The sequence below is a fragment of the Stegastes partitus genome, unplaced genomic scaffold (genome assembly GCF_000690725.1).
Source record: "Stegastes partitus isolate 25-593 unplaced genomic scaffold, Stegastes_partitus-1.0.2 Scaffold752, whole genome shotgun sequence".
NCBI lineage: Eukaryota > Metazoa > Chordata > Actinopteri > Pomacentridae > Stegastes > Stegastes partitus.
This window is the reverse complement of record NW_007578483.1, coordinates 219,516-242,831: the sequence shown is the minus strand read 5'-3', so window position 1 is coordinate 242,831 and position 23,316 is coordinate 219,516. Positions and strand designations below refer to the sequence as shown.

At 39.6% G+C, this 23,316-nt stretch overlaps 1 protein-coding gene across 6 annotated transcripts; it reads right to left on the bottom strand.

The window, feature by feature from the left end:
• Nucleotides 1–1,791: 1,791 nt before the first annotated feature.
• Nucleotides 1,792–20,500, bottom strand: uso1 (USO1 vesicle transport factor). 6 transcript variants are annotated; one of them, XM_008291624.1, is made up of 27 exons: nucleotides 20,267–20,500; nucleotides 19,081–19,167; nucleotides 18,082–18,146; nucleotides 17,555–17,631; nucleotides 17,237–17,248; nucleotides 16,893–16,946; nucleotides 15,373–15,473; nucleotides 15,190–15,292; nucleotides 14,925–14,980; nucleotides 14,647–14,767; nucleotides 14,392–14,570; nucleotides 14,140–14,280; nucleotides 13,384–13,472; nucleotides 13,128–13,282; nucleotides 12,796–13,001; nucleotides 12,622–12,642; nucleotides 9,434–9,544; nucleotides 8,957–9,075; nucleotides 8,416–8,597; nucleotides 8,168–8,289; nucleotides 7,923–8,061; nucleotides 6,939–7,105; nucleotides 6,212–6,277; nucleotides 5,598–5,696; nucleotides 5,404–5,508; nucleotides 4,944–5,159; nucleotides 1,792–2,754 (listed from the first exon to the last, which is right to left on the bottom strand). In XM_008291624.1, the coding sequence occupies exons 1-27, from the start codon at nucleotides 20,330–20,332 to the stop codon at nucleotides 2,680–2,682; spliced, it is 2,934 nt and encodes a 977-aa protein (XP_008289846.1). In that variant the 5' UTR covers nucleotides 20,333–20,500; the 3' UTR covers nucleotides 1,792–2,679. The 6 variants fall into 6 exon arrangements, with proteins under 6 accessions (XP_008289846.1, XP_008289847.1, XP_008289848.1 ...); XM_008291625.1 differs by lacking the exon at nucleotides 12,622–12,642; XM_008291626.1 differs by lacking the exon at nucleotides 16,893–16,946.
• Nucleotides 20,501–23,316: the final 2,816 nt, after the last annotated feature.

The window sequence follows — 23,316 nt, the reverse complement described above, 5'->3', positions numbered from 1 at the left end:
CAGCTTTTTTAAGAGAAAATATTTGAAAAGATGGAACTCGAGTGATTAAATTAAAAACCTCATGTCTTGTACTCTGTCTTAATTCTTTTCTTTTTTTTTTTTTTTACTTTTATTGAACTTATTTTATTAGTCTTACCACACTGATAGTGCATTGTTGAAACTTGAGGCAAAGTGGATTTACAGCTGAAATAGATTAAATGACATGGAGGACAAGCTGATTGTCAACATTTTTTTGATAAAACCCTCAGATAACCTGAACAGTGTGTGAAAATGCAGCAGCCTGATGGTTGTACTTAACATATTGGAGGTTTTTAATGGTATGTGTGTTCACTTGTGTTTTCGTTTGCCATTTTGTGTTCTGTTCTTTAGTTGTATTGTTTTTTCTCTGGTTGGTTTTGGGGCTGCACAGTGACTCGGTTGTTAGCACCGTCGCCTCGCAGCAAGAAGGTCGCTGGTTCGCGTCCCGGTGAGGATCTTTCTGCGTGGAGTTTACATGTTCTCCCCGTGCAGCGTGGGTTCTCTCCGGGTTCTTCGGCTTCCTCCCACAGTCCAAAAACATGTTGAGGTTAATTGGTGATTCTAAATTGTCCATAGGTGTGAATGTGAGTGTGCTTGGTTGTCTGTCTCTAGCCCTGTGATAGACTGGTGACCTGTCCAGGGTGTCCCCTGCTTTCACCCCAAGTCAGCTGGGACAGGTGACAGCCCTCCTGCGACCCTAGTGAGGATTAAGTGGTGTATAGATAATGGATAGTTGGTTTTGTTTCTGTTTTGAGTGTCTTTGACTGACATGAATCAATCCAGGCACACCGAGCAGGTAGAAACACCCAAGGACTAGAAATAGCTTGTCCCCATTTTTCCACACAGTGTACAAAACCTTCTCCTGAACAGACTACTGAGCTGCAGAGGTGCACATCCAGGTGCGTCACCTGGGCAGGGCTGAGTGGAAACATCGTACCAAAGATGTTTTTGCTGCACAACAAGTCTTTAAACTGCTTCCAGCGTCTTTCAGGTGTGGTTTATCTTAACCAAGTATGAACTTCTCCCTCGAGCGCAAAACAAGTATCGTCATAAACACAGATTAGGGGTTTGTTTCTCTGAAGAGTTTTTTTTTTTTAAATGAGGAACCAAACCAGGAGCTGTGTGTTTTTTCCATTGCGAACATTAACACCAAACAAAATGAGGTAAGTGTGATACAACAGTGTTTGTTTCTCCAGGCACCTTCATGCTTTAACTGGGATTCAAAATGAGGCAAACGTAGTGATTTATTTGCTGCAGTTAGTCATTCTGTCAACCTACTTTCTAGGAATAATGTCAAAATAATATAATTTATCATAAAAAGAGACCTAGGTGGACTATTTGATGAACATGCATGGAACTATTCAGTAGATTCTTAAGGTGTCAGCACACAGAAGGCTCACTGTTTATTACTTTTAATTATAATTATAATAATTATATAACTGTAGACCTTTTAATTATAAGTGTCTTGCTTCAAAATGTAGTAGAGAGATGGGTAACGTAAAATTAAACTATTCTGGATTCAGTGTTACATCACAGGTTTGAAATGTATATTCTATAGAAAACTTAACTTTGGGAGAAGTGAACATCGTGCAATTTATTCTCAAACTACTGAAGGATTAGACACAGAAAGAAAATTATTTTAAGCGAATGGAAGAAGGCAGAATGTCTCCTTTTCAGATTTTAGTGACTGGCTTTAGGCATGTAAGTATCTTACAATGAGCAGCTCAAATTTACAGAAAATATTCCTGAACAGAGAAACACAAAAGTCTCATCGTGGATTTAGTAAAATTTAATTTATCTACAATTACTCCTCCATACAGGCATACAGATAGATTCTTTTTTGTTTTCATTTCAATGTGGCTCTTAAATTGATAAGTTACACAATATCATACAGAAGCTGGATGCCAGTACTGGACAAAAAGTTGCAAAAATATCGTCTTTACATCTTTTCTGTCAGTGTGTTGCAGCATATTGTAGAGCAGTCGTCAAAGTGAAATGGAGCAACTCTGAGTGTTAAATACTGGAACGCTGAACTCCAACTGATTGGGGAGTGACGGCAAGACAAATTCAGGGCGAAGCACAGTGACATGTTGCAAGTGATCCTAGTGCTGCGGGTGTATTGTAGTGGTGACGGCAGCAGTGCAGGATGGGAAAAAAAGGCGGCCTGAAGAGCTCACCAACACATTTATGATAAAATGACAATTCTATCCAATCTGTTCATAGTTGCATTTTGCTACATTTTAAATCCTCCTCTCTAAATTTCCCAGATGAACAGTGTTGTTAAAATTAACCTAGCATGTTTGTGTGTGTGATTATAAACTATATGACAATACATTACAATAAACACAAGACTGGTAAAATCCACAAACTGATGGTAAACGTAGCAGAGATGAACGCACTGTCAAGTCTTTTAACTGTCACTGACAACTGAATTGCTGCAAAGAAGAACTTCATCTTGAACAAACGATGCACAGAAACTAACGTGTGCACATGGTGTGACGGTGGTAAAGAAAAATGAAAACAGCATGGCAGCTGGGAGGAGAAACTTCTTCGATATATTAGTCCTATTCATCAGTTTCTCTGGTGTGTTTCTGCAAAGTCTTTTTTTTGCCTGCTGTCAGATAGATTCCCATTTCTCCTTCTTCGTTCAGTGTTTTGCTTCTAGTCCTCATCCTCGTCCTCTTCGTCATCGTCGTCTGTCTGGTCCCTGGCATCAAGGTCGTCTTCATCTTCAACCTGTAAGGAAAGTGTCACAGTCTAACTAGAGCAAACAGACGAAACAAAGCTGAGTGGTCTGGACATAAAGCATGTCTTTGTAGTTATTCCTCTAGAATAATTCACAGCACGTCTGCACTGCTAAACACTAACTTCACAGCTATGTGGCTTAAAACAGAGATAGAGATTTGATAACACAAACATTAACAACCTGGGGTTTTTCTTTCAAAATCGGAAAAGAGAGACAGAGAGTTGGAATTATCTCTTCACAAACTCCTACTGTAGACAGTCCACGTTTATAGTTTGGGGTTGAAGTCTCTCTAAACACCATCCACTCACTGTATAGCAGTTATCATCAGAGAAGCTCTAAATCAATAAAAAGCGTTTTATTTTCCATTCTGAGTTGTCTTCAGTTATTATTTTTCACAATTTTTTGGCATTTTGCCTGTAATAGAAGTCAATAGTTAGACCAGGGGTCGGCAACCTTAAACACTCAAAGAGCCATTTGGACCCATTTCCCACAGAAAAGAAAACACCAGGAGACACAAAACCCTTCTGACATCTAAAATGAAGATAACACTGTATGTCTAGTTTTTTTAACCTTTATGCTATGTATAAAAAAACTATAGTGTGTTGCGTTTATGAAATCAATGAACTGCTACAGAGAAAACGAAAAAAAAATTCTGCATGCAACAAAAACATTTTGAACTCCGAAAAAAAGACACTGGGTTGAAGGTTACTGTCAGATAAAATAGTCTATTTGAATCCTCCTCGTATTTATGAAATAGAAAGCCCAACTTGAATTAACCACCTGCAGCAAAGTAAAAATGACATGTGGTTGGCCTGCTGACTGCAGCTGGAACCGCTGACCAGACTCCTGACCGCCTGTGAGCGCTTTGGGACGAGGAGGAGCTCACGGTGGCACCGCTGCTCGCTGACGACACTAGCTGATGCGTATTTTCACGTCAGAGTCTCCAAAACACCAGAAAAAGTCACCAGATTTGTCGCTAGTCACTTTTTACCAAAAAAAAAAGTCACCAAGAGGATTTGGAAAGCCGACAGATTTAGTGAGAAAGTCATCAAACTGGCAACACTGTGCGTGCCAACGGGTGTCGGATATTGGTGGTTGTGACTCATATTTTGAGTGACAAAAAATTAAAGACGTTTTATTCAAATGTTACAAGATCACCCTAATCTTCAAATTTAGAATTACGTTTTAAAAAGTAATGAACGAAAACAAAATAAATGTAAATTAAATACTCATTATTTATTTTCCAAAGCCACAAGGAGCCCCAGCAGAGGTATGAAAGAGTCACATGTGGCTCTGGAGCTGCAGGTTGCCGACCCCTGAGTTAGACAATGGACAGAAAACACGGTGAGAAAGAGGAGTACACTATGAAACAATGCTCAGTGTACTTCAATTTTTTCACTTCAGTTTTCGATCTAAAGCTTCAAATAAGTTGCACGACCTGATGGGTCTCTATTTTTGCACATTTATGATTAAAACTAGTTAATTTGGATGAGATGGTGGATGGAGCAGAGACGACAGCAACAAGGTCTGGAGACGGATATCGATTCAACTCATGATAAAGTTAAATTATGACAAAGTTCTAACTCAGTTATTTCACTGCACAGCTTTATGACACTTTTACTGTTATTCTGTCTCACACTCACATATATGACGTCCATGTTTGAAAGAATATCAAGACGATAAATAATGAGTCATGGAACTATGTATTACTTTTTAGTCTCATCTTTGTTGTGCATTTAAAACTTTTAGTTCCAAAATTTAACTTGAATGTTGTCACAGGTGTTGTCGATGCGTACACTGTAGGAGTTTTATTTCACAAATATTAATGGAAATCATCCTAGAGTGGAACAATCCAGTCCAGTTTGGTCTGATCGATTTGTGATGCTTAAATCAAAAAATAATCAGCACAACAATTACTGTGTGTCCCTTCCTTTAAGACAACAGACCTCGAGTTACCTAAAACATCTGGAGATGATGTGGTGATACTAATTTTTGAATGTTAGATTATTAAATGCTGTGTCATATCTGCTGCTCCTGTTTTTTTGCTATTATTCTGTTGACCTATTTTTCTCCCCCAGGTTTGACTAAGTGAGGTTTCAGAGTTGAAGACTTGGCAGTCCAAACTACTATTTTTTTCTGGTAAATTTAGAGACCAGTATAATGCAAAGACTTTTTCTACCGTCTCTCCCAAGTCTTTGAGTTTCTGTTTGAGGCTGTGGATCTTCTGGTCCTGGTCTGCCAGCAGCATCAGCAGGTCATCCTGCTCCTTCTTGGACTCCTGGACCTCCGTCTGCAGCTTTGACCTCTCCGTCTGCAGGATGGCCACCGTGCTCGTCGATGAAGCCAGCTGCTGTTCCAGCTCTGCTCGGCTCCCTGACAGCCTCTTTAACTCTTCCTAAGCGCAGAGAGGGAAGGAAAAAGGAAACGAGAGGAAAAAGTGGGTCATGGCTGTTTGGTGGAGATGATAGGTGCAAAGATTCCCAAACACAAATGAGGAAAAATCTCCAACATCTAATGATTAAACAATTTTAGAGGTCACAAAACTGACTGGTATATAGAAAAAAAAAAATGGAGTTTTAATAGGGATTAGAGTGATTTAGAGGTACACAGAGCACCATCAGACTAATATCCTTCCACACCTCCAATCTCTCTGTCTCAGACGTCTGTGCTGCCAGTCTGCCCTCTAGCTCTGCCATCTTGGCGGCGTCTAATGAGCCGTCACTGGTGGGGACCGTGTCAGAGGACTAGGAGAAACCAGAGAAAAGTTCAGTAATTTAGGAAACTAGTGAAGCCTATTTATGCCAAACTGATTTCCTTTTTCCAATGTTTGTACCACAGCTCCAGCTTTTCTGAGCAGGTCTTGTCTCTCTGTTTTCAGCTGAGTGATTTCTGTTGACTGGGACTGAACTTGACTCCTTAAAGCCTCCAGCTCCTGCAAAATACACATTTTATTAACACAAAATAAAAATAAAAGTACATATAATACAATCATCATTATCTGAAAACAACAAACATGCTTCAGCCTAAAGTTTTAGGAGTAAATATTAAATATTGCAGACCTAAAAAGAATTAACTGATTCCACTGACAAGATGAATGCAAAGTGTGTGCAGCAAAATCCTGATGTACTTTTCTATATGTGCCACAGAACTTAGCACAACACTGCACTGTATAAATGTGTATTTTGTGTGTAGTTTATATTAACTTAATTCCATATACGTACATCTTTTGCCACAGTACTCACAAAAGTACAACACTAAGTTTAGTAATAATATATCATTGTAATCCATTTTTCAAGATTTACATAGTTTCAACCTTTATTTGCTGACAATAAATAAATACACAACATGGTAGTCTTGGATCAATATTATGCTTTTGCAGTTTTTATATGTTTCAATCAAACTGGGTGAAAATGAGAATAGAGATAAGTGCATGGTGATGAATCCCACCTGGAGTAGTTCTGTGTTGTCCGATCCTCCTGCTGGACCGTCTGCTGTCTGTGCAGCCTCTGACTTCTACAGTTACACACAGTAAAAAACACAATACGACAGTCATTTTTACTCGCCATACAGTTGTAATTGTAGAACTAATTTCAACTCAAACATCTACAGTACCAACAAGGGGAGCTTTTCTCAAAAGCCCCGTTGCTCAAGCATGGTTTTAAAGTGCTCTTGTATAAAGCTGTTTGTTAGCTGTAAGTAGTCACGGTTTGCCACGACTGCTGTAACGCTGTCTGGTGGTTACCACAACTCTGTAGGTGAGGTCTAAAGCGTAGTATATGCCATTTATCATTCTGACCAGAGCTAACCGCCACACACAATGTCAGTAATAATGTTTATCAGGCAACAAGAGGACTTGGAAAGCAGTTTGTCTACCATCAATCAATCAGTCTCCAGTGACTGAATAGTGGCCACACTGCTGTTTGGGAAAAACGCTCCCCTGGGTGTTACTGAGCTGTTAGAGGAGAGTGTTTTGCCTGCACAGCTCATCTGCCGGTGTCTGAAGCTTACACAAACAAACACAGACATCATGCACCCTCTACATCGCTTGGCAACTTCGAAAAAATATTTTTCTTCCTGGTTGTATTTTCTGAAACTTTGTGATCCTGAAACCAGCCCCCACAGCGATGCCCCGGCGCCTACGCACTCATTTGAACAAACATAAACATCTACTAACCAGGGTGCTGATGAGCGCGACTTTGTCACTAAGTTGTGTCTGAAGAAGTGAGTGCTGCTTGCGGAGTTCCTCCAGCTCCTCTCTGAGCTGGGAAAGCTCTTCTGTCTGCAATCCGTTCATCTGAGAGCCCTCTCCCTGGCTGGTAGGCTGACTCTGGTTCTCCTTACCTGAAGTCATAATCACATACAATCAGTTAAAATGTCACATTTACAGTAACAGGACTAATATGAATGTTGATGTTGTTCCTAAATCTAAGATATGTTTTGCAAAGCAATGAATGTAAACACACACAATGTGCTGTGAATATTCATATTAAGGCAAAAATGTAGATTCTTTTAGTTTGTGACGTTAATATTTTACTTTCATAAATTTGGTCATCAATGTGGTGACAATAATATCCTAGATTTCTTAGATATGGCACTGGAGACTCTACTACACAGTAATGGAGTAACTCAACAGAGAAAGCAGGAAACCACATGAACCATTAGGTACATTTAACCCCATTATTTTAAACAGAAAATGGTCCCTCAAACTGTCCACTGTCACCATCCCTCCTGGTTTGAGTCTGGGATTTGGCAGCCTCATTGTGATGACAAGCCTCAATGAATTCACTACACCTTCCTCTTGTCTGCCAAGAATTTGTTACATAATTCCTCTAAAAAGCACAATTTGTCACTTTCACAGCTCTGGTTATAATAGACAGCCAACTATTCCTTTATGTCCTGTCTGTTGTCTCATGCAATCTGCTGTAAAACCGTATCGAAGGACGTTGCTGCACATCACTTAATAACTCAGCAATGAAACAGTAAAATGTTAACATGTCAGCTGGGGTGACTATGAAAAACAAGATCCTGGATGTTTTAAACACAAAGACAGGATTGAACTGTATATGCTGGCCCCATTATAGCTCTTCAGTTTTTTTTAATTAGAATTTTTTTCTACACAACAGACAACTTAAGTTAGCAGTTGGTGCGGTGAACCTACCTAATTTTAGCTTGAGGATGTTGTACTGGTCTTTGTGCTGCTGGATCTGTGACAGCTGCTGGGTAAGTGTAGTCTGCATCTGTTCATTCTGAGAGGCCATAGATGCTGCCTGCTCTTTCAGCTCCTGTATCTGAGCATCCTGAGGAACACAGAAGAGCACATCACATACAAATAATTACACAGAAGAAACAGGGAAAAAATGAAAATGGCACTGTGTAGAGTATAAATCTGCTGAGCGTATTTACCTGTTCTCTGATCAGCTCTTTGTACTGAGTTACAATGTTGTCGTGCTGCTCTAATGTCTTCTTCACCTCCTCCTCCTTCTTCTCCTCCTCTGTGGATTTGTGAACTGCTTTGGTAATCACACCTGTGTGCAGCAAAGAGAGTAACATCATTCTTAAATCCAGTGCAACTCTGTCAAAGTCCTGACAAACTGGTTTTTGTCAGGATGAGTTGAACCATCACTGAATATCAGGATAAGCCCTGGACTGACCCTCCAGTTCTTTCACCAGCTTGGTGAACTCATGGTCAAACAGCATCTGCTCTGGAGATGGGAATACAGGCTGCGGCTTCTGGGCCGCCCGTGAATACAGTTCATGCTTGGTGATGAAGCCGAGCTTTTCTACAAAGTTCTCTTTGCCGATGCGTTTCTCGATCAGCTGCTTTAGCTTCTCTCTGGAGAGGACAAAGAGGACATGATTATTCAGCAAACGAACAGAAACAAAAGCTTGAAGCAGCATTGTCACGTCTAAACAGATTCTATAAAAGATTTAAATATAAGGAGTTTATAATATGTTAAATTATTATAGACAGATTTCATTTATATAAAGTACTTTAAAGTGTGCCTCTCATTCACAATTAAAGACAACTTGCTTCACCACAGCTGCAAATATCTACATAAATACAGTCAAAGGGAGGAAACTCTGATGAGTTAAATACAAATAAAATACAAATATGTACCTTCTGTATTGGCAAACATTTTAAGAAAAAATAGTTACAGCACTCAGGGATTTAAGTGAGTCAAAGACACTAACTTGGTGTAGTTTTCCAGCGAGTTGTCATTATAATAGATGCAGATGCCGAGAAGCAGCGCACACAGGCCCTGCACCAGCCTTTCATCCTCCCCGAGGTTCTCTGAGATCTGAGCGGTCAACTGCAGGAGTCCCAGAGTCAAGGATTCATCGAACATCAGTCAGCATCAAACTCTTATATCCCTTTCAACCTCAGAGTGGAACACATGTTCCCACTCGCACTGAGAATCCGGTTTTGTCTGCCTACTTTATGTTTAGTGGTTGAATGTAAAGATTACAAAGTACGAAGCTGTCAGACTGAATAAGACATTTTAACTGATTTCCTAACATGTTGAGTTAAAAATTAAAATACAAGTTCCTTATTAAGAAAGCAAAGCAAATCTTGAATAGTTTAGGTAATGGTTTGTTGGAAAATCTATGATCGGGTGCAGACGTTTCTTGTAAGCACATTTACTGCTGGCTTCCGAGTTTCAAGGATACGAAGGGAACATTTTCCTGATTGTGTAGAAAGTGAGTGACGGCAATCGGACAGTTGCTGATCCATGTACAGAGCAACATGAGGAGGCCCACCCTGGTCTGCACTTTACTGCCCTACAGAGAACAAGAACGACAACAAAAGAAACGTCAACATCTCTTAGCTTCTCAACAGTTACAATGACAGCATAAACACTAGGAAGGGTCAGACACTAGCCCTTGAATACAGAATATTTTAGAGACTGCTTGTGAAAAAGACTTTAGTTCATGAAGAACTGGATGTTGGCTGAAGAAGATTTAGTTCAGTATTACACATTAACATAAGTAGCGTCAGAAATTGAATCTAGAAGTCCAGAATGGGACATTCCTTTGTCAACAATTTTGTCTCACAAGAGTTCATGTAATTTCTTCACAGAGTATTTTCTAAGTAGTTTGTGCTGAGTGTAACACAACATAATTACAAGACGCAACAAAACTAAATCTTAAATGGGAAAAGTAAATTAAAAATGGCAACAGAAGTATGTCTGAATATGGGTTTGTCCTAAAGTAAGCATTACGTTTGCTGGGACATAACAATATTTCTAAGCTAATTTATTCCTATCTGGAGATATGGAGGATTAAAATAATGCATTTCATTGAACAAAATGTGGAATGGTTAGAGTAAATGATCAAAGCTAATGCAAGAAAATCACATCAACAATTAGTAATTAATTGGGTTAAATTAAGTTAATGACAACACAGTCAAAACAAAAACATTCAGATATTTAAACAAGGTTAGGCTGACCAGAGCATGCAAACCTGTGATAAAATATCAGTGTTATCACATAAAACCTTGTCTTTACATTCAGGCAAGTTCAACGTTTTTATTTAACTTTCCGTGTTGGCAATCTTCATTTTTACAAGCAATTCATCACTTGCAAATCAATGTATTATGAAACTGCAACTGAAACTTTGTTCTATTTTCAGCTATCGGCACATGCAAAGCAAAATCCACTAAATGTGCTTCTAAGGGAATGAAAAGAAGAGCAACTGTAATTTAAAAAAAATGATGAAAAATATTTCCATGAAAACAGCTTTTAGAAAGAAGAAAAGATCTATAACAAGGCTCAACTTAAACCAGGGTTTTGGGATCTATATAAACATTTAGGAAGCTACTGCCAGTAAGTAGTAAATTTGTCTCAATGAGCTGTAAGAAAAGAAATAATGATGGTTTTCATGGAGCTGGAATATAAGATGATAAAAAATCAACACAGAGGAATGCATGGTGCGGAGATGAAAACAATCTGTTCAACATAAACTGTAGCTTAAGGCTGCTTATAAGCTGGTGCATTAATACTTAATGCACAACATGCCTTAAGAAGAGGAGACTCCTTTCCTGTAGTGAAACAATGGATGCCAGACTGAGTAATTATGGAGATCTGAGCAATGAAGGTGAGGGTAAAAACTTAGCAGCATTCCATACTACAACAACTTACGAAATCACCTTTTCAGCTTTTGTCTCCAAATGGGACGTAAAAATGAGGAGGAAAACAAAAGAAAGAAAAATGACCACAGGTATTAATTTAGCAAACACTGGCCTGGCCTCTGCAAAGACAACATGCATGTACTTCAGGGTGTGTCTGTGTGGATGACTGTGGTGAAAAATTACTTCCAACAGTTTGGACTAAAGATTTGTTACTGAAATGGAATCATGTTAAAATAAATAGATAAAAAGTCGGGTTTTTTTGGGTGGGAATTATATCCAGCACTGCATTTTATGTGGAAACCAACATTATATAGAGACACCGGTCCTACTCACAACATCAAACAGCTTAACTGACCTCACTCTTGCCAGCCTGGGGAGCCGTCCCTGACAAATGTGTGGTATTTGTCCAACCAGTCGACTCCTCGCTACATATTCTACACATTTCTTGACTGGAATGTAACCACAACACAACCTGTTTGAATGCCTGAAAAATGTCAGCTATCTTCTCTCAGCCTACATAATCCCAGACACCCAGTGACGGACACTAATATCCATCATTCATATCTGCAGTCTCATCATCTCCAGTCTTTGGAATTCAAAATTGACCTGGAGGTTCAGCTCCTTCCTAACAGTCCAATACAACAATGGATCTACCGCTATATATTACCTCCAATGATGAAACAGACCCTGAGATACTTGAATAGTCCTGAAATGGACAAGCAACTTGCATCCAACATGAATGCGGTGATGTACAGTTTTCAAGCCGAATACCAAGGAAGATACTGATGCTCATCCCAGTTGTTTAAGTCAATTTCGCAGAGGTGACCCTTTTTCTCTTACATGAAAATGTCAACACAGCAGTTGAGCTCAGAGCCTGTGAATGTCAAAGGAGAGCTTAACCACATGTAAGGAGGATGACTCCTGAATAATCAGAGGCTTTCTACACGTTGAAAATGACACTTCAGTTTTGATAACTGCTCTCACAGCGAGCTTTGGAAGGGTGTGGACATGCATATAAAACAAATGACCACTTCTTGTTCACTAAGAGGGAGGAGGTAAACTAGCATTGTGCATGTTTATTGACTTAGACTATAATAGCATCACAGAATCTCCAAAGAGAGAAAAACGGGAGGGTTAGCACCTCCACAGGATGCTTGAAGAGGGAGGTTTGGTTCACTGGCTCCACTCTAAAACTGTTCAACCCAATACTAGTCCTGAAAAATCTAACTCCAACAGGAACATCTTCAAGTAACATATAAAGCATAAAGTCATTCAGCACTTACGCTGTGCAATTTGTACAGAAATGTATGTAAATAATTGGATAAGACAAGCAACAGTGAGGCTCCCTCACTGAGAAAGGCCCAAAAGCTGCTGCACCACAAACAAACGTCCTGCACAGACAGGTAAGTGCTGGCAGCTCAGTACACATCCAAGTTCAAAGCTCAAAGCAGGTGTTAGGATGATATCAGCAGAGATAAAAGTTACTAAGAACAGTTGCTGTGTCCTTTTCCCCTGACTCTCTCTCTTGTCTCTCTCACAGATCTGTGAGTGCACCTGTGTGGGTCATCGCCTTAAGTTAGGGACAAGGAAGAGGTAGTAAAGAGTTAAAGGGAAGCAAGATCCCCCAACAATGTGGGCCAATGAGACCCCCACTACAGATGCCAAGCCAAAAAAACTAGGACAAGTGCCACCCAAACACACAGACACGGTACACACACTCTTTACTCACCCGCCGGACGATCTTATCACCCTGAAAAACCACAATAATGTGACACTGTTCTCTTCACAGTGGTTGACAGATCAGTATTTACCTTTGTCCTCTTGTGAAAAAATATTACTGTTTTTACACAAACCTATGCTACCCAGACACACACAGCCATCCGTATAATTCTTACTGTCCTACCTGCGACAGGATGTTGGTGCACTGCTGCAGCAGAGAGACGGGGGGCTTGCCGAGGCTGGTGGCGAGTTGAACCCTCAGCAGCTGCTCCTTCTGGGTGAGGTTGTCCTGTAAGGCATGAGCCAAGGCCACAGCAGCACACCAATTGGAAAGAGAGTCTGCTGAGAACAGGCCTCCGCACAGCAGCTGACCTGCTGAGATGGAATTGGCTGTGGGGGGAAACATGAGCTATTAAAATACCAACTCAAACAGCGTTAACCCTTTAAAACCACAGGTGAAGGGTAATTTGTGAATGCTATCTGAATCACTTTTTTTAAACACTGACTGTAACTGACCATCAATGGTGGAGGGCAGCAGCGTAGCCACTATCTCTCCCTGGCCTTTCTGGTTTTTGTAGAGGAAACACTGGAAACAGTAAAGGACTGCACAGCGAAGCACAAATGGTTGTCTCTCGTTCACCATGGACATGAGCAGTACTACGATGGCTGGTCTGTGGGGCGATGACGAAGAGAGATTACAGGTCAAGTTCATTGCAGGACTTACTTTCAGATGGATCCGGGTGATTTAATGCCTTGGTCACGGTTGTCTTACCTTGGTGGGTTTGAAGGGGCGTTGACAGAAGCAAAGTAGTCCTGGTTGACCTGTGAGCCTCGGATAACCTCTGAAACTGTGTTGATTGTCTGAAAGGAAGCAGTCAGAGCAAAGTTAGAGGAGTTGAGCCTCTTGTGTAGTGCTAGGAATGGTGGGGCAGCTACAGCAGAGTCACTGAGTGATTACCTGTGATCCAAATTCCTTAACCCTTGCTCTTGTCACAATTTTACAAAACCATTTGCTTATTTTTCACTGCAATATGAAGTCCTGCACCTCTATGGAAACAGCATAACCATGGCTAAAAGTGCAGAGAACTAAGAAATGTCTTCTGTGCAGTACCAGAGTTTTATAACAAAAAGCACAAGGTGAATTTCTTTACTTATGTCACAAAAAACTGAAAAACTCTGGAATCAACAGGTACAACATTTTATCATGTGATTTTGAGGAAATAAGATTTTAAGCTTAGATCTGGGAAATTTTCCAGACAGAAGTCATACATGTTTAGTTCAAAGACTAGAATTCTAATGATTTTTACTGATTATTCAGTTCCTTGCCTGGATAAATAGTGTAATTTTGTCAAATTTGTAAAGATGACATGCCTCTTAAAACTAACAGCAGGTTCTGGGGTTCAGAGGGTTATTATTTACACTGCTCTTCAATGTTGATAGTCATTCTGATCATTAATGACCCTACTTCTGAGTGAGCAACAACAATTCTCTGCGTTCAGTTTAATGTCGAAAGTATTATTGGGATTACCTCCGTGAGGATGTCAGCAGGGACACCAGTGGCCATGAGGATGGTACACAGCTGTTGCAACAGGCCACACTGGTACATAGACTTCTGACAGCTGGCTGAAGCTCCAGGAGAGTTCACTGGAGACACCATGACGCGCACCAGCTGCAATCACAACATCGTCCGAGATTTTTAAAAAACAATATCCCATTGTTGTTGTTTTTATAATTCACAAACAGATTAAATCACGAAGTACACATGGCTGGTGTGTGTTACCTGCAGCATGAGGTGAAGATTGGTGACCTTCTGTGCAGACCAGCCAGAGTTATCGTCACCAACCTCGAACCAGGGCTTCATTCTCTGGATGTAGGAGCCCTCTTTGAAGAAGTTCTGGTTGGAGCTGTTGTTCTTTAGCAGGTTGAGCAGCAGCAGCAAACAATCCTCCACCACAATACCTGCACACAGGGAAGAGGATGGGTGTAGGAACATATTGGGGTGGAGATGTATTTTATCTTATATGTATCCTTTTACCTCCATCACTGCTGCCCTCTTCTGTGATGATATCTAGGAGACGCTCAAATGCATTCTCAAATGCCACAATTTTCTGAATGGCTGCGTTGCCTTTAGTCAGCTGTTGAAGCAACAATAAGCCCTGTTGGTAGCAGAAAACAGACTGTTAGACACTCCTAATAATGTGGTTGTTGCATTGCATTTAAAGCTGACTGTGACCATGACATACAGATCAGTATTCAACACTTTCACAGGCTTTCGAATGTGTTTTAACACAAAATTGAAGAGAAATGACTTACATCATTGCGAATTACTTCTCTAGAATCTGCCAGTAGGTCCATCAATCTAGAAACACCTGCGAAAAGAAACATAAAGAGAAAGTGTTTCTCTTTTATGAAGGGACATAAAATAACCTCTAAATGACTGCTGGTCTCGTTAAGAAGCTCAAGAAAAGAGATGTAGAAATGATGCAGAAACACTGATATAAAACTGAACGTACAGGTCCTAAGTAAAACTCTGACATGAAAAAACAAGCTTAATTTGATGTGCCGAGAAGAAACTCACCCATGGGGCTGACGAGAATGATTCCCTGGACCTGGACGCCCTGGTTCTTTAGGAGAGCAGTCAACAACTTCACCCCAGGCCAACGTACATGGAAGTCAAACTCCTAGAATCATAGCAATGCGTCAGGGAGATGTTGAGCCACATAGAACAACTGTTGCTACTGGATCAAAAACAGTTCAGTACCTCCAGCAGAGTGAGAAGCAGGGTTATATGCTCAGGGTCCTGGATGAACTTGTCTGTAAACTGGGCACCCAGGTCATCTGCCCCTTTTTGGGCATTTTCATCTGTGGAAGGAGAGGAAAAAAAGCAAAATAAAATGAGTCACCTCTTCAATAAATAATGCAGCTCGAGTCATCAGTCTAGTGAGGGAACCAGCTGGTTTGTTCATAGCAATCAGCCTGAGTCACACAGCAGTTATAATCCAATCTGCATCTTCTCAAAATGCTGCATTATGATGTGATATCACTGGTGAAATTATAGTGACCACATGGAATGTGTATGTATGGAGTACGTGCTCAGGGTGACACTTGTGAACAAACTTATGAGGAAAGGGAAAAAAAACAAGGCACCACACAGGTGAGGGGACAACAGGATGAGTGGGTGAGCTCAGTCGGGTTACTGCAAAACAAATTGTACACTCTGTACAAAGTGATTTAATGTGGGATAAGAAGAGAGCTTTAGCGTGAAGTGAGAGAAGTGAAAAACAAATGGCTGCTCCTCCCTAAGGGTCCAACAACCCCACATTACCAAAAGTTGTGTAGTCTCACTTACCTTCTGCACTATTCTTAGAGATAACATTTGATTTACTTAAACTTGTTTCTAAGTATGCATCCATCAGACGTCTGCTTCCACTTCAAAACAATGGAGATGAAAGCAACTGATTGTGGAAATTACATTAACAGTTTCTCTAATCGGGATGACTATTGAATATTTAATGTGTGTATACTTTGCAGGGATGCATCTACGGATCATTTCCTGACCAGCAGCTCTCCTCAGCTCTACAGAACATTTTAGCATCTTTCACCTCATTGTTTTGGTTTTCCAGAAGACAAACTTTGCCATTTAAATTTGGTCTCACTGCTCTAAACACAGCTGTTTCCAGCAGCAGTAAGCAGTTATTTTCAGCATTGACTGCACATAGTTGGAGACCAGTTGGTGAGTTCACTGAAGAATTCAGCAACTAAAGAGTGAGATGTTTCCCCTCAGCTGAGAAAGGCAGAGTAAATATTCAATTTACAATCATGAGGTGGACAAAAACACTACTCCAAATTCATGCCAATTTTGCCCTGGGTATGGCAGATGTAGTCACGTGCTTTGACATGTTTGGCAACTCTAAAAGGCAGCCAAAAAAGAACAATAAATGAAAATTTTAAAAGAAAAAGGTGTCCCTTTTACTCTGTATAACTCTCTCAAGACAAACTATTACTATTTACAATTTAAATAAAATAACACCTGAACAATTTTAAAGTCATCAAAACTCAAAGTAATTACAGTGTATCAGCAGCAAAGTCAAGTATGTGAGGGAAACAAAGGAACACTGAAAAATGACACACTAACAGAGGTTGGGGTATGACATGGTATTAGTGAAGCATTCTTGTTACCACCCAAAGACCGTCCCATTGCTTTTCTGGTGCCAAGTGATTTTAGTGAAGTTAGTTATCTAGTAGTACGATAGCTACTGCACACGTGGCTTCAGTACTGACCAGGCATGGACACATTCTTACGCTTCCCTGAGACAGGGAGAGGGGTTACTGCGTCTGCGAGGGCAGGGGGGAACAGGAAGTTTAAAGCCTCACCCAAAAGCTAGCACTCATTCAACCACTCTAAAGAAGTTCAGCATCAGCTGCCCGATCCTTTAAAAGACATGCCATGAAAGCAACCAAAATACAGCGTCCGAATTTAACAGCTTTTTACAAAGTGGGCACTGCAGGAGGTGTAAAAGAAAACTACTGATGTGCTCTTTTTCCCCAAACAAGGAGAACATATGATTTGTTTGTGCTGCTGGTGGTTAGAGGGGTTGGCATCATGCAAGGTCAAAGAGTTTTACCTTCTGATTCATCTGTAGGGTTAAAACATGGAAGAGAAGAGAGAAATGAGTCTTTATGTAAACCAGTCATGACCACTGTATGGAAGAAGGGAATGCAAACTGACTGCTCTCCAAACGACATGAATTAAACTCATTTACACATGCAAACTGAGCACAGGTTTCTGGTCAGCTAAAACTGTTTATGGTGGCCACACAATCAGGAGAACTTATCTTCAAAACTGTAAAAAAATATATCTTTAGAGAAGTGTTTTTCCTTTTGCTTTGAAATCATGAAACATTTCAAGAAAAATCTCGAATAAATGCTTGAAGCTGACATACCTTGTTCCTCCTCCTCATCGTTGCAGATGATGTTGTAGAGAGTGTCCAAAGCGTAGCCGAGGATTTCAGAGTCAGATCTGTTGCATTTGGACAGATTTAGAATGTTAACAAATAATGCTTCATATAAAAGTATTTTAAAAAACATATATTTCAAATACCCTTAAACCATGTCAATTACACATTACTTTGCAAGAACCTCAGGGAAATATGTTGGAAATAAACACAAAGCTCTTTATAATTCAACAACACTGCAAAAAATATGACTTTCATAACAACTGTCTGAAGACATATCATCTATGTTTGTTTTTTTCTAAATGGCAGTAGTTTCAAGACTGGTTGACAAGGTTGGAGTAGGTGTTTGCCGAACGGGAACAAAGTTGTTGTTAAGTATGCAGATAGGGTTTCCTTCGAGTGGATTCGCTCCTTCACACTTTGCACACTTCATTGATATGTTATTTAACTTTAAATGGACTGCTTGCAAATGAAAATCTAAAACATCTTATTTACATCTATCAGCCTGAACATACCTGTCAGTTTGCAGTATGTTAATCAGGTGGTCCATCGCCTGTGTGCCAACTTCCATGCGATATTTCTACAAAACACAAAAAGTCTCATAAGTTTGCAACCAGAACCTGAAATGAAGGAATTTCAATCATTGTGCACAGAGAAAAAAATCTATTCCACTATCTTTGTATGGTATTTCTTTTCAAATACAGGAAGTTTACATGTCTATGTGTCAGACCAAAAAGCCGACCCCCTTGTGTATTAATGTGCAACCCTGTGCCTCCTAAACCCCTTATTCAAGCCTGATAAACTCGTTAGTCATGGTTGACAGGGCAGCTAGTAACAAAACTGTCCATGAACACAGCTGAGAGGCGCCTTGGTAGAGCTTTATGTCAGTGATTAGTTCATTTTATTCAGCAGAATTTCCCAAACATTAAATTTATCTGTGACTGCTAATGGTACCTTAAACACAGTGACATAGAAGAGAAAACATTCACAAATGTCCAGATTTGTTTACATGATGTTACGTGGAAAAGCAGGGTTTAAATTCCACTGCTTGTTTCTCTGTTGACAGTGGGTTCAATAGATTCAAAAAATCACTTTGTCATTATTTCAGCAGATCATTAACCACAACACTCATCACACATACCTTCAGTTGCCAGTTTATTAGATATGTATAGCTAAACCTGATGCAGTCTAATGCAATAGGCTAGAGTTCAATGTTCACTTTTCATGCAAATACACACTTTTTATACGCTGAGGTGATCCTGATATGTTTTTCACCCGATGAACATTGAATAAATATTATAACACCTCAGCGTAAAACTCAAACAATTCAGCAGCCACACAAAGACCAAAAAGTCTATAATCTTTAACCAAATCTGAACAGTACAACATCAAGGCAGATGGAGTTTTCATCACATAGATGTATTATTCTTCATTAGTTCTAAGTACTTATTAAGCCAGTAACCCAGTGGATTTGTGTTGCATCTGTTTTCAACAGCTCTTTCCTCATACTTCACCTTAGAGAGGGACTTCAGAGCCCGGACAGCATCTCTGCGGTCTTCTAAGAGAGTCGAAGAGGCGACTCGGTCACACAACTTCTGGATCTGTTAATGGACAAAACATTATTTAGTTATATTGCAACATTTCGATCTCATGAGCGAAGAATTTGTGATTGCTGTATTTATGTCTTTGTAAGAGGGTAACTTTGAAATAGGGTGTGACATTACTTTGTACATGGAGTACAAGGTATATTCACAGATTTTCCTCTACTTGCATATTATTGGATGATTCTTTTTATTGAGGAAAGAACAAACAACACACATATTCTTTGGTTACATCATGGTTACAACTAATACTCATTTGCTACAGCCCCAGTTTAAAAGGCACACAAACCCCAAACAAGTTGAGGCACTCTGGCTTAGAAGACAGAATTACTCATAATTAGACTGACAAGAAACTGCAGCTGCAATGAAAACTTTAGTGTGGATCAAGACAAAAAATCTGTCAATAATATAGCAAACTAACTGTACTTATAATTATATGGCTTAAAAAATGTGCATATATGTGTTATTCAGGCAACTCTGTAAACAGTCCTGGTCACAAAGGGAGCAGTGACAGGGTGAAAACACTGTGTCTGGATGAATGTTTTTCATTCTGCTGGAGACAAGCTGCTTGTCTAACCAGCCAAAACAGGAACTTTTCAGATAAAGATCTGATTATGTGGCTGGTAACTTTCCTGCATTGGCAGCAAAGCAATGAGTGACGAGCTCTGTATAGAAAACTGCACAGTTCTCATGTGCTCATTTCGACTTAAATATCCATTATTCAGTAACAGCTTTGAGAACAACGATGACAGAACGACTGACAGCTGATAATCACATTCTTCTCGGTGTCTGTTTGCTTTTACGGTTTTTTCCATTCATTGTGGTTGCACTTTGGAAAGACAGCAGGTGAGACACAGTCCAAGTGCTAACTGACAGATTTGCTACGTTAGCCAATTAGCCTCCTGACGAGCTCGGTGTCACTCATTTAATAAAGGACCAGATGTCTTTACACATTATTCTGTGTGTTTTTTAGATAACTAAATAACCACCAGCATAAAAACACACATGTTTCATGGTGTCGTGTGTGTGTGTTCTCAGTGTGTGCGGTACACAGTGGTGAAATGGTAGCTAGCCGCAGCTAGCCGGGCTGGTTTCCTACCGTCTCCGCTCCGGAGGGCTGCGGCCCGGCTATCTGCCCTCCCATCACTCCTCTGAAGAACTGCATCTTCACAAACGTCCACTCGGTGCCGAATTCAAAGCGTCTCTCTCGTCGGAAAAAACACTCCGACTCCTCTCTCCGTTGTCCGTGAAATAAATATGTAAAAAGCGTAGAAAAAAGTACACAATGATGATTTTTTTCACACTGTGTACACTGACCGACCCCGGAACACAAATGTACGGGCACTGCGCATGCGCGCAAACGTGGCGATACGTGGCTGATCAGCAGACGAGAGAGAGACGCTCATTTAAAGGGCAAGAAAACTCATTGATCACGCTGTGAAAGGTGATGCAGTCAGGGAGAAAGAAATGACTAAATCCATCTCTTATGAGTCTTATGATCTTTTAAGTAATTAAAAATAGGTATTTAGCAATGCAAATGTGCCAATATGTCATACAGAACATGCAGAATTATAAATATTATTTCAAAAGTACAAAAGCAAAATTAAGTTTAAAAGTATTGATTGTGCAAGAGAGTGAATCATATCAATGCTATGCAGTTCTACCCTGATGGTTGATTATTATAGACTACATACATAAACTACAAGAAGTCTTTCAATGGTGCGGGTGGTCCATGTTTGGATAATTTCAACAACTAATTTCATATCATTTTGGGTTGGATTATGGCACACCAAAGCCCCGATTTCAGGGTTTGTGAGTGTGTCTTTTTAGGGTCCGAGGACCCCTACTTGTTTTATCTTGAGACTCGATGTTGTATGGGGACCGTATGCTGATATATAATTTAAAAATCTTTAGTATGTCACTTGATAATGTGCTTCCATGGCACGTTTTAAGCCAAATATTTTAAGGACCCTGTTTGGCGAAAATCAAGCTTTTTACCTTGTGAACATGCACATGTGGTGTTTTTCTTATAATAGATGACATACAATGAAGGTAATAAGCGGTAAAAGCCATGGCTGAGCATTTCCACCTTAACACAGCAGCATACTGATTAAAGTCTCAAAAACAGAGATTTAGACTTTGGTTTCAAACTTACCAAACCCAAGGAACCAATCATCTTGCAGGGTGTGGCTTTTTGTGTCGTTATTCTTCTTTAGAACTGGTTTCAGGTTATAACATGTATTGTTAAATTACTGTAGTATTACTAATTGCTCTTGTGTAGTTTAAAAGAGTTTTACATTGTGTGAACAGAGTTTTAGGTGAGCCGGTGTCTGCAAACTTCAGGCAAGGATGAAATGGAGAAAGAGGCAAAGATTTCATAGATTCATGCATTCTAGGGGAAGCAACAGTGTAGTGTTACATCGAAGCCATTTTAAGGGAGGATGGAACTATTATCATAGAAAAAAAAATGTAAATTTGAAACTTTGATACACATAGATGAGATTTTAGGGCTTTTTTGAATGACCGGAGGGGACCTTTAACTCTCTTGGTGCTAGGGTGAGAAGTTTGAGCCAGAGCTCTGAATGCTTACTCAACTATCTGCAAAATAAATACATTGAGTGAGACCTAAGTATCTTCTCCTATTGCTTCATTAAACGAACGCGCAGGAGCTATCTCACACATAGTTTGATTTCTGGTAGATTGGGATCCAGCTCCGACAAGACCTGGCGTCAACATGCGTGGACATCCCATTTTGGGTTATGTTACCACAGTAGTTCATTTTTAATTTTTTAATTGTATTTTAATATTTTATCATTAGGATTTTATTATTTTTTATTTATCTATATATTTTACATTTTTTAATTTCTAAAAAATATTTTTATAGCTTTTTAAAAAATATATTTTGATTTTCTTTTTCTTTTTTATTCTCTTTGCTATTTGATCTGATCAAATAGCAAAGAGAATAAAAAATGCATATCAAACAAGTGCTCGGGTCTTCAGAGGTTAATGTCAGGGCATGAAGTCTGACTGACTGCTTCTCCCTGATCCAGTGTACTTTATACTATTACATGAGGATGTGCACAGAATGTGTTGCATCTAGCTGATTGGTTCCTCTGTGTCTTTGGGCCTTCTTCCACCATCTCATGGGTGCAGAAACTTGCCACTCAGCACCTATTACATTATAAAACATAGCTAGGTTAAGAATACACTGGTGGAAAGGGAAATATACCTTAAAAATATGTTTATTTTCGTAAATATACATGCACAATTGGTCAACAATGTGTAAAAACAGATCTACTCCATTTCACCTGCAGGTCATCACATTAACCTTTTAGTGGCTTTTATCAATGTCTGCTTTGCCTCCTTTCTGTGGACAGTGTGTCTCTGCAATATTATGTGGCTCCAGGTTGGCTGAGTGATAATCTGATTAAGGATAAGAAAGAAAAAAAACCTCCTCCTTCGTGTGTAAAAAATTGGGGGGAAAAAAAGGTCAGTCAGAGCAACTGAGGAGGGATCTCTCTCTTCCAGGATGAACAGACGTGCAGTAGAAGTCCTGTAGAGACCAACACAGCTGTATTACAATCAGGAAAAACAGGGTGATAATAGAGATAAATTGCAAGAACGTGCATCCATAAGAAGCAACATCCACTTCCTCATGCAAACCTTGAAAGACAGCATTCCCACAGAAGAGACAGTCATACACAGAGAGACGGAGAAGGCCCTCTGGTCAGCTAACATCCTGCATGCATCTATCCCAACAACGTTACAATTGATTAGATCAGCACAAATCAATTTTTACACAATCAGCCAAAGAGGCTTTTTAAAAATGTAATCTAGCTATCTGCTGCTCCAGACACCAAAAAAAAAAATCATTCAAACAAGTGAATTTTTCATATTAAGGCACACTTAACCCTCCATAGGGCACTCCTTGAAATACTTGGAAAATGAAAATTTCAGCCCTAGGGTGTTATTGAAGGATATTTCAAGATGTTTTTACTTTTGTGACTTAAAAAAAAATGTTGCAAATCAAGATTAATGAAGTTACCATGTATGGTAAGTTGTCCGTCTACGGTTAAAGAAATGGAATTTATAATAAATAAAAGAAAAGTAACAAACTGCAAAAAACATTTATTTAGAAACATTTTAGTT

Excerpts from the sequence above, each read along its gene's own strand:
- uso1 (XM_008291624.1), bottom strand. The coding sequence starts at position 20,332 with ATGCAGTTCTTCAGAGGAGTGATGGGAGGGCAGATAGCCGGGCCGCAG. Across the intron at positions 15,293-15,372 it reads TGCTTCTCACTCTGCTGGAG|GAGTTTGACTTCCATGTACG; the intron begins GTACTGAACTGT and ends CTATGATTCTAG. Across the intron at positions 13,283-13,383 it reads GCCCCTTCAAACCCACCAAG|ACCAGCCATCGTAGTACTGC; the intron begins GTAAGACAACCG and ends ATCGCCCCACAG.